Raw genomic sequence first — 11,603 nt, forward strand, 5'->3', positions numbered from 1 at the left:
CTCAATGTGCTTTACATAAAGACATGGCATTTAAAAGAACAGCATAAAGCAGCATAAAAACAAGCAATTTAAATAGAAAAAAATAGAATAAAAATTAAAACTCAGTTAAAAACAGTGAAAAAGAAAAATATAAACTCATCCATAAGCACACCGAAAGAGAATTTTTTATTTTTTTTTAATCTTTTTTTCTTTCGGGCTTTCTATATATTTTATAAAATATATTCTGGGAAATAAAAAGAGAGAAGAAGAACAAACTGCAGCAAAGTGAACTAAAAGAAAATATACATAATAAATATTTAAAAAACGACTAATTACTAAAGAATAAGATCAAAAATATGTAAATGGACAATGTTTGTCTACATATTAAATATTTCATGAACATACATGAATATCAGATCAGTAAGAACATGTTAAGCTGCCATCACTGTTTAAATTTTATGATGTTTAATGAGTGTTGCAGAAAATCAGCTTTTAAAGTGAGCAGAATAAAATGAGGCGAGCTTATAAATGTTATATTTACCTTCATAAAAGCTTCCGTACTCACTTTTTTCAGAGGTTTCCATTTCATGTAAATATTAATATCTTTAACATTTTTAAAGGAGCTTCCACAAAGTGGAGGTTTGCTTGCCGGCTGCCATTTTATTTCATAAAGAAAACATGCGTCACAGGAAGTGTTTGTAACATTGTTGCCACTTTTTGTCTGACCGGAGCAAAACACGCGTGATCTGCTCTCTGATTGGCTCGCCGTTTCTTGTCGTCAATCGTCGATAGTGTCGCAAACTGTTTACAAAAACACTGACTGAAAATGCTTGATTTAATTGTTATTAAAGGATAAAAATGTTTAATTTAACCCAGATTTTGTACATAATTATGACACAAGTAGTTTGTTCATTCGAAGATGATTGAAGCTTTAAAAAGACTGAACTCTTGTAACATTAAAATGATTACCTGAGGGTGTCTCAGTACAGATTAAACAGCATCAGCATGACTGTTGGATAAATTGTATCATGCTAAAAAAAAAAAAGCATAGCACCTTATATTATTGAGCTTGATTGGCAACATCTCAATCTAAATTTCTCTCTATAAAATTATAACAAATCTGTGGGTTCAATCATCTGTTTGATGATTAAAATATTCAGAGAAGCAGAAACTTCTCTGAACATCGTCGAGAAAACTGAAAACCAGTTCTGAATGTTGGTGACCTCCAGGCAGCAGAAAGTCTTCTAAAAGAAAAACATCCAACACAGTTAATCCCCACCTGCACCAACACAGTAAAAACGACCTCAAAAAGAAAAGGATTCCCAAACTCTGACGCTTTCTCTGGACCAGAACTCATCAAAGACGGAGGGAGCTGAAGTGGAAACCGTCCTGAGGTCAGAAAGCATCTTTTATCAGATCAAAGACAGCATCCGTGATGGCATGAAGGCGCATTTAATTTGTGTTTATATGCTGCCATGACAGCCGCCGCCGCCATCGTAGACTTACCTGCACATGGTTTCCTCCTTCCTCCCGACTTCCTCCAAAACTTCTGTTTTAACAGATTCTGGAAATCACAGACTACCAGAAAAACGACTCACTGGGACTCTCAATCTTATTATCTTTAAAAACACAATTAAACATCTCAGTTTCATGATGTTTTTTGTATCAAATATAGAGCTTAAATTATCTGAAAATCACTTGACAGCGACCCTGCCACCCAGGAGAAGGATAAATGACACATTTTTTACACCTCCTTCATCATTAAAGCCTCCAGAACAGATGGAGGGTTGGATTTCCTCCTGAATTCAACAGAAATCTAATTAAAAAGCACAAAAAAACGTTCCCACACACACGTTATTTAAGGGCAAAAGTCAATTTTTAATAAAAATGACCATATAACATTTATTAAAATCTAATAAAATTACAATTTTTAATCTACTTCTGTTCGGGCCCATGTTGTGGGGTACCAGGTCCCATCACTGAAAATAAATACATCTCATCATGATCGCGGACTGAAGCTGCGGACGTCCCGTTAACCTCCTTCCTCGGCGCCCTCTTACCGCGTCGTCGGCCATCGCTCGAGCAGTTTGTCACAGTGAAGCAGATAGAAACAAGGTCGTACACATTCAACAGCAGGAAAAAACATGATCCGAAGCCACAGGAGGGTTAAAAAAAAGTCCACAATGTGTGTTTGATTTCCATCTCAGCCCCAGCACCTTGAAAACGCAGCAGGTAAAACATGATCCAATATGTTTTGGGTCTTTAAAAAGCAGCTCGGGTGTCGTGATGTGCGTCACGCGTGCGATGGGGAGACGAAACAATTGTAAAATGTAAAGATTTTTTCCGATGTAGTGTCATTTGGTCGTGAAGGAAAATAAAAACAAACGACTGCTCCTTAAATGAAAATAAACGTTCCTGTCCCTTAAAAGGAGAAGTTTGACACGTCGGGAAATATGTTTGTTTGCTTTGAGAGAAGAAAAAAAACGCCCGACGACTCGTTCAAATCTCACACACACACACCAAGAAGTAGAAGAACACGAAGGGTAAAAAAACGACGACTGAGCAGCTTTCACAGGGTTCTGTGATGGGATGGGGGGGGGGGGGGGGGGGGGGGGGGGGGCGCTGTCGTGTGCACGGGACTTTAAAGAAGCATGTAGGGCCTAGGTGTAATCGGGTGCTGGATTCTTTTGGTTCAGTGTCCAGCCACAGAGCCGGTTCTGCTTCCTAAATGATCTCGAGGTCTTTTTCTACAAGCTTGAAAACGTTTTAATAAATACGTTGAGGGGGCAGACAAAGATCGGTAAAGAGAGGTGATAAAAACCGTCTGTCTGTTTTCAGCCCGAACACACGAGCATCGCAGGTTTGGGCCGTTTGAGAAGGAACCAGCGCGGTTCAGCACCAGCACCCGGAGTCGGGCCGGATCGGCTCCTCTGGGCTGCTGAATCTGTCGGAGCCAAACCATTTGGGATGCTTCTTAAAAAGACAACCCGCTCCGACTAGAGAAATAATCTGTGCTCAAACCTAAAAAATGACAAGCTGATATATAGATTCGAGTTCTAGTGGGCAGGTGGGCAGAGGGAGAAGAGATGTGAGTCCTCTGAACAACCGGGGCACCGTTTCTTTAAAGATGTCTGCTTGACAAATGAGAAAAAGGTAACAGACTGAGTGTGTTTGCGTGTCCTGTGGAAAGTTGGTGATCTTTCTCTCTGAACAATGTTCAACCGTCATGATTTAAAAACTTACAAACAAGAGAAACCATTTTCCCACAAATACTGTAAAGTTCATGCGATGTCTGCTGTGTGTGTGTGTGTGTGTGTTTGCAGGGGAAGCGGGTCTCCAGTAAAATGTTGCTAAACTTAAATTAAAAACAGCTGGAATTGATAAAATACATTCAGTCTCTTTCACACTACCGGCGGGAGAATCTGTTCTTGAACGCTTTGATAGTTTTGGCCATCATGGGGGCGATTTCTGAAAGGAGGGAGGGGGTTTGTTAGATTTAAAAAGGATATTTTAGAAAAGTCTTCATTCAAAGCCGAGGATAGAGGAGGATGGAGACTTACTTTTTACTTGTGGTTTGTCCCGGGCAGCAGGTTGTCCGGCTCCTGCTGCTCCTGCTGCCGGTGCTGAAGAGCGAGATGAGCCTGCAGAGGGGTTGAGTTGGGAGGAAAAGGCGCGGCTCGACTCACCAGAGTAGTCTATGTTAGCCGGTCGTATTCTGCAGGAGACGGGGAAAAGCAGAGATGGGACCAAGTCACACATGTGCAAGTCTCAAGTCTTAGCTTTCAAGTCCCAAGTAATTTTTTCTTGGGCAAGTCAAGTCAAAGTCACCTTATTATTGCAATTTTACCTGCAGAATCTGATCTAAATAAAGTGAAAAGACAAGATATAAGTAACTGTCAGTAAACATCATTGGCCAGTGTGTCCAACCTGTCCACCCCGTATCATGTCAAGCTAACGTTAGCTAACTATAGACTAGGCTAACAGGATAATATTAGCTAATTTGACAAGCACTTAGTGGTCAGAATGGAGCTTTAAATGACGAACAAAGTTCGAAGTTGTCGTCTGGCTGTCCGAGATGTTGATGCTGCATGTCTTCGTCTTTTGCCGTCAAAATGGTAATTACGGAAGCCGAAGACAACGACTCTCGGTCCCCCTCCCGCTGACATGTTGATGCATATCTGATATGAGTTTATTCTCTCCAATAAACACTAAGGTATGTAGAGAGGGTATGACTGATTGACAGGGTAGGGATCCAATCATGACGCCATTCTCAGCCTGCGCTCCTACCGGGTAATCAATATTATTTTTTAAATGTATTTATTCATTTTATATTCAAACTGAAAACATGAACTGAATAACACTCAAGTCATTCAAGTCATCGTGTTTCAAGTCAAGTCAAGTGCCGAGTCTTTAATTTCCAAGTCCGAGTCGAGTCTCAAGTCACAAATCATCAAAACAGCGACTCGAGTCCCTATCTCTGGGGAAAAGTAAAGAATCACTCCACTCCTCAGTGACCTAAACTGGCTGCCTAAATTAAATTTAAGTCACTAATGCCGCCTACAGAGAGACTTCTGGGTCTGCAGCAGCTGTTTAAACCTGTGGAGAAAACAGGATAAATCCTAGAGTTAGAACTGACAGAAAACTGTGGTTTCTGCCAGGATTCGTGGTCGAATTCGAGGGAGGAAGAGGACCTAAACGCAGGAGGTCTCAGAGGCTTTGAAAGACCAAACTAAAGCACAGCTGGAGCAGGATAAGCAACTATGACCAGAGAGGAAAAGCAGGAGAATGTATACTGAGGGATAATTCATCAGCAGGTGAGATCAATCAGCAACAGAAAACCAAGACAAAATAACTCGGACTCGAGGAAACTAAAGAGCGATAATCAAGCTGATGACATAAAGGAAAACCCAAGAATCCCAAAGGCTTCATGACAGGCTCCTACATTCAGAAGGAGGTTCAGGAGGTCCTTTGTTCCCACAGCCAGAAGGCTTTTTAACAGTGACTGCTGAGTTCTTCTCAAATTGATTGATTTTATTTATTTATTTATTATTATTATTATTAGTAGTAGTAGTAGTAGTAGTAGTAGTATTTTTATTAGAATTGGTATTATTATTGTTGTGAATAAGACGAGTTGTTATGAATTTTAACATTGTAACGTGTGTGATGGCATCCGTAGGGCCGACCGCTTCAGATCATGTCTGATATGTAACTTGAGTTCTGTTCACGATTCAAACAGAACAACTCATTACCTGCACAAACGGGTCCGACATCAAACGTACGAGACGGTGGCAGAACAACAAGCGACAGAGGCCATCATACGAGTAACGATGTAGGAAGCAAATGTGGAGCTGATGAGAGCTGCATTATGTGACATGATTTTCATATTTTGGGCTTTTCGCCTCCAGCTGTGACTCCTTTCATCCCGCCGAACATCCCACCCACTGCAAAGCGTTTCCATGATTCTCTCCGCAGCCGGTGACTTCCCTCAGGTGTCAAACGCGTCTGCATTTAAACCGATAACATATGATGATGATTTTCTGCGTGGACTCACTTGATGGGAGAAGCAGCTGCTATGGAGGCGGCCGTGGACAAACCACTGCTGGTGCCGAACTTTTCCTGTCTGCGGCGGACGTCACGTGGCGGCTTGGCCGCAGAATTTACATACGCCATCTTCACCTGCCGTCCTGCCACAGAAAACAGCACTCAGACTTAAACTCGTGTCCATCTTCAGCATGTCACGGGGCCGACTGGTTCAGAGAAGGCCTCTCCCACCTTTGGGTTTGTTGGCGTGCGCAGAGGTGATGTTCTGGGTGAGCATCCTCAGCCGCTCCTCGCGCTCGTCGTGCAGCCTCAGATACATCTCCCTCCACGATTCGTACTCCTGAGGCGACTCTCGCTTGAAGTCCCGCTGACAGTGACGCATCCACAGCTCATCCGAATCCTCAGTGAAACACTGGAGAAGGAAAAGAAAGCAGGGATAAAAGTTCAGAGGGGAGGGTCGACTCGTCCTGACCCAGAAGGACGTCCCGCCTACATCTGTGTTGTGAATTTTCTAGATTTTACATAAGTAGGAATCAAAACAACATCAGATTCCCACACCATATACAATAAATGAGGCAAATTTTACACATCCTTGTCCACAAACCTGGTTGCTCTGCTCGATGCGGTATAGCTGCTCTGGAGTGCATCTCTCCAGGACCGGCTGCAAGATCTCAAACGGCACTCCGCCCACTTCAGCGATGGCTGAAAGAACAAAGAAGTACCTCACAGTCAAGTCTGTGCAACAGTTCTCTAATAAACACTGTGCACCGACGCTGAAGTTACCAACACAAAGAACCGTGGCCACCTGGTAAGCTACAGTTTGACCTCACATTTCCAGGCTCTGCATCCATATTTGAAGCAAATGTAGCCGGAACTTTTAGGAGCCTTATGCACCAAGCCGACAGCTGGCAAAGAACATCTGTATTTTAATCTGATTGGCTCTTATTCTTGTTGAGTCCTGTAACATTTCCCTACCTTGCGTCTTTGGCATTTTTGGTGTCTCCTGGAGGTGTCTTTGTCAGCCTCTAAAGCATGACAACCAATGCAAGTGCACAGCTGTGCGCGTGCAGGGCTCAGATGGAGGTTTGTTTTATGACAGTGGTGTTACATCCCACACCTGTAGGGGGAGCTAAAGAACAAAAAACTGCCAGATTCTCTTGTGTTACTTTAAAATGTGTTGCACCGAACAGTATGTGTTCCAGTATACGGTAACTTACCGTATACTAACATCTTAAACGAGTAAGAGTGGGGGATACCGTGTGATGTCATCCTTTCATGTAGCTGGAGGACTTCCTGATAGTTCGAAGCAGGTTCTGGGTCTGTTTTGAATGCACAGTAGCTCCCAGAGCCCCGAGGGTAAAGCGGCTACTACCGACAAAGGTAAAGGGTTTAATCGGCTTGTGTTAGCACATGTACCCACGTTTAAAAAACCCTTTTCATCACACTACTTTTATGTAATCCTAAGAGCCTAAATAAAGCCTGATTTATGGTCGTCTACGGAGAGCGACGGAGACGGAGACCGAGACCGCAAGGGTTGTGATTGGTCAGCTAACAGCATCATTTCCGGAATCACTTTTCCGGTTTAGCTCCTTCCTCTCAGAACAACAACACCGCCATTTTTGAAAGAGTTTACTGTGTGCCGGTCAACATTTGGTCAAAATGATTTGCATTTCAATTTCAACAAGCTCCAACTCCAACAACAGCCTTTCTCTCTCGGTCGCCATCGTTCACTGTGAGGAGTGGAAGGGAGCCGGCCCGGAAGGTAAACAATCAATCAACGACGATAGACGTGGCGAGATTGGGTCGTTTAGTGTAGCGACGCCTACTTATCGGGAGGGGAACTGCCTTGCGTATCAGACATCCCGACGGAGAACTTCGAAAGGTTTAGTGACCACGGATTGACGGATAGCGACGGAGAAGCATACCAAGGCCTTAAGGGTTGTCCTTTGGGTGAACCAGTCTCTGACTGAGGGTGTTGTTGGGTTTGTTAAAATTGGCTTTGTTCTTAGACATTAGGAATGAAATAAGTCTCAGTACTTTTCCATATGACCTTAAGTGATGCAGGAGTAGAAAGACAAAACAATTAGGAAAGCCTGGGAAACCAAGGGCAGATTGATACACACACATTATTTGAATTCCTCAGAGACATTATTTGGGTTAGTACGATTCATATCCAATCACATTTGATCAACAAGGGATCCACCGTGGGAAACTAGGAGATATATATACGAGGTGTAACCGGAGATACGGGGCTCGGTCTGACGGATTCTTGCGACTGAGACCAGCGCTGAAATACTGCACTTGTTGCCATACCAATAAAGACTTCATTTTCACTTGAATTACTTCGGTCAGTTCTTGAGCCTCCTACTAAAAGAACCGAATCTAACAAATGGTGCCGTGACCCGGGGTTCGAAAGCTTAAAGACCACCGTGCCGTGCGACAGACCCCCGTGCGAGGGAGGACGCCTCGAGGTGATAGGAGGGACAGCTTTTTTCAGACAATCAGGCGCCAGAAAAAGGTGAGCAGAACACCACTTAATGACTAAATGTGAAATTTCTGCATATTGAATAACCTAAATGAAGTTGTCTGAATTAAGTTGTCCTCTGGTCATGGTAAATTTGAGTGTCAAATGCTGTCTGTCTGTTTGCATTGAATGGCAACACGTGAAGTATAATACACATAGTCTCACATAGGGAAAGTAAATAAGTGTCCTGATAAGTGAATTCGAACAAAGTGACAAGATAAATTCATTTTATAAATGAATATCCCATTCGAGGAACTTGTCGTCAATATTGGGGTTTCCGTGCACAAGTAACTATTGTGTAACGAAGTAGTTTGTAATTCCATAACTGAGGTGGTCGACTAGAATAATTGGATTAATTCCGGGAAGGAAGCTCTTCTTCCCTGACGATTGTTGGGACGAAGGATTGAAGACTTCCGGTCTGCGTGGCAGTTTCCCGAAACAGAGTCGGATGTACTGAATAAATTTATACTTGAAGGACAACAGGGTCAGATTTTTTAATTTTCATGCAACTGTGGGGGGGAGGTTCACCGCTCGAAGATATTTGACTGCTCCAGCAGATCTCGACGGTTTCTGTTCAATATTGGGGTTGGTATAGATAAAAAGGGGGGAGAACAAGTGGCTGCGCGTGCAATACGGGTCGCTTTGTTCGGGGAAAACAGTATTTTTATGGTGTGACCCAAAGTTTTGGAATAAACAAATGCTTTGATAAGTGGGAGTAACCCCGAGAAGTGGAGCGCACAGAACACAGCGTTCTGCGTAGAAGTTTCTTCACTACCTTAAGCATTTGGGCAATTACGTCTTCCATATACTTTGATTAACACGTGTATAAATTTTGAATATGTCATAAAAATTGAATGAAAGATGGAAGAAAATGGTCCCGAGGTGAGAAGAAAAACGAGGGACAGATAAATTGGACTGGAGAAATGCAGAAAAAAAGAGTGTGCGAGTTTGCTCCACTGAGGCTGAGTGTGTGTGTTCAAAATGTTTTCAAAACAAACGAGAGACTAAGAATCAAGCACATGCATGACACAGAAGGAAAAAGTTGATAGATGATATATTTGATCCCAAGGTTTATTGAAAAAAGTTAATAATTTTTTTTTCAGCATCAAAGCACTAATAATGACCTATGAGGAAAAAATTAACAGATTTGGAGGCTTGACCTGAGGCCTGAAGTTACTAACTAAAGATCAGCTGTGCAGCAGCATTACAGGAAATAATGAATAATGAAAAGCCCCAAACGCTTTTTGAGCCATAATATTCCCAATTTAATTTTATAGTTGTTCTCTTTGTCATAAATGCGCACACCCTAAGATTGTCTTTTCTCAACCATGTTTTTTCTCTCATTCAGCCCTGAGAGTGAGAACAATCCAAACAGACTCCGAGTGATCATTGGCCTGAGTTTATAATGATTATAATAGGGGTTTAGTTACTAGTGCAAATAGGATTGATTCATCCATCTATTTTAACATGCATATGATTAGGAAAGACACCAAAGTATGTAGATAAACTGAAAACAACTTTACAATGCAAAAATCACAGTGATGAGATAAGAAACAATAAAATCAAGGAAGAACAGTGTTTGAGACATTCATACAAATTGTTGCTGAAATAAGATTGAACAGCTCTCTTAAAGAGCTAAAGTCAAATACACAAGCAGAGTGTTTAGGAGATTTGCTCCTTTAATAAAAAAAAAAAACATCTAAAAAATGTTCTACAAATTGAAACTTTATGATTTCACCTGAAGCAGGACTGAGATCAGACAGTCAGACCATATGACACAGATTAAACAACCAGGATTTAGGATTTAATATCACGGCCAGACAATCAGATGTCAAACAATTTGATAACATATTAAAGTTGTTAAAGCTTAGCCTTTATTGTTATTAGGAGATATTAACTTGACTTTAAAATTTTAGCTGCTCTAAATTTCCTCAGCCTCAGGTCACCAATTCAATAGTCAATAGTTATCACCAATGTTTAGATTCAAACTAAAACATTTGACTATTTAACTAAATCATTTAACTACTTAAAGGGGAACTCCGGGGCATTTGAAGCGCATTTCCATTGCTAGAGGTTGTCAAATACTGATAGTAGGACACAGAGAGGTGCACATCTGCGCTCCCTGTGTGGAGATCGCGCTGTTCGCACACCCTGTCATGCGAGGCTAATACGTGGTGGCTAAGGGGCAAGAGCTAACCCTTCCACGTAAAACAACAACTTGCACACAGCAGAAACGTCACACCACTTTATAAACCATCCGACAATAAAGTCACAAGCCTTACCATCAAAACCATATGCATGGTTCTCACATTACTGGCATGGGGACGTTACAAAACAACTTTATAAGCAGCATGTAACTCACCGGGTAGTTGTAGGCTCGCGCATGTGAAAGCCCAAAAGAGTCGATGGACGATAATCCCATATACAAAACAATTATATTCTCTAGAAAAACTGCGTTCAAGTATTTAAAACGTTACAACAATACATGCCCAGTAATATTTGTTTTGGTTTATGTTTATTTTATGAGTTTTTATTTTTATTTAATTTATTTTGGTTTTGTTTTGATTTGGGGTCCATATGAAAAATAAATAAATGATGAATTGGGCATTAAAATTGAACCTTTCAAAGAGACATGCCCTAAGTAGAAAAATACAGTGCAAATGACATTTTGCACTACTGCGCTGCGAGATTCGCTAATATTATTCCACAGATTCAGAACCACTACAGGACGCATGGCCGGAGGACTCATAAGCTTGAGTTCTGGGAGGCCTTTCCCATCATGCCAAGATGATGGTGGAGAACAACACAACGAAATTATCCCAAAAGAAAATTAGTTAGGGAGGGGATGCTGAATATCCCTCAAGGAAGCGATGTACTGGTGACCTCTCCTTCCAAGATTAGTTCCGGATCAGAATGCTGAACAGACGTTCAGCCAAGAGGAAAACCAAGCATCGAGGAGTGACAGGATTGGACCGCAAGAGACCACACGACTCGTCATGTGGTCATCTAAGAAAGATATAATCATTTAGAAAGTTAATCATAATTACTCAGAGGCTAATATACTCATATAATCAGGCCTTGATTAAATTTATATGTTTATGTTTCATGTTTAAAGTGTTTAGATAGTTCCTCTTAAAGGCTGATAATGAATCATTTTTAGAATGTCAATTGCCAGTGGGGTGACTCGGCTGTTTGGAGCGGGACCTAGGTTGGTTGGTCGCCAAGTGGAAATGGGGCCATAGGTGAATTTTTCCCGGTTCAGCCATCGGGTTTTCGCTCCTATTCGCTGCAAACGGTGGGCGAGCCTGCTGGTAATGTTAATTGCCTTATGCAATGTTTGAGTGTCAGTAGTATAGAAATGATGTGAAAATTTTTGATTAATCAGTGTTGTGTTGTTATGGTACTTATGGGGGAGCAAGGCTTTGCTAACCACATAAGAGTTTAGGCCATTATGAACAAAGATTCCACACAGAGGATGGGTTCGGGGCCACATACACACAATTCATATAGCAATTATTATTTTCTACAAATAATCTATTAAGAAATGTGCTCATTTGCG

The 11,603-nt window shown here is 41.6% G+C and overlaps 1 protein-coding gene across 1 annotated transcript in view; it reads right to left on the bottom strand.

Annotated features, from left to right (window-relative positions):
- Window positions 1–1,833: 1,833 nt before the first annotated feature.
- The window catches only part of eloa (elongin A), a 35,952-nt gene continuing 26,182 nt past the window's right edge, over window positions 1,834–11,603 (bottom strand). Inside the window, exons 8-12 of the mRNA XM_075449267.1 lie at window positions 6,125–6,222; window positions 5,752–5,932; window positions 5,531–5,663; window positions 3,540–3,694; window positions 1,834–3,447 (exon numbers count right to left, since the gene is read on the bottom strand). Of these exons, the coding sequence (XP_075305382.1) occupies window positions 3,386–3,447; window positions 3,540–3,694; window positions 5,531–5,663; window positions 5,752–5,932; window positions 6,125–6,222 (629 nt within the window). The 3' untranslated portion in view covers window positions 1,834–3,385. The remainder of the gene's footprint in view (window positions 3,448–3,539; window positions 3,695–5,530; window positions 5,664–5,751; window positions 5,933–6,124; window positions 6,223–11,603) is intronic.

This window comes from Odontesthes bonariensis, chromosome 18 (genome assembly GCF_027942865.1).
Source record: "Odontesthes bonariensis isolate fOdoBon6 chromosome 18, fOdoBon6.hap1, whole genome shotgun sequence".
NCBI classification, from domain to species: Eukaryota; Metazoa; Chordata; class Actinopteri; order Atheriniformes; family Atherinopsidae; genus Odontesthes; species Odontesthes bonariensis.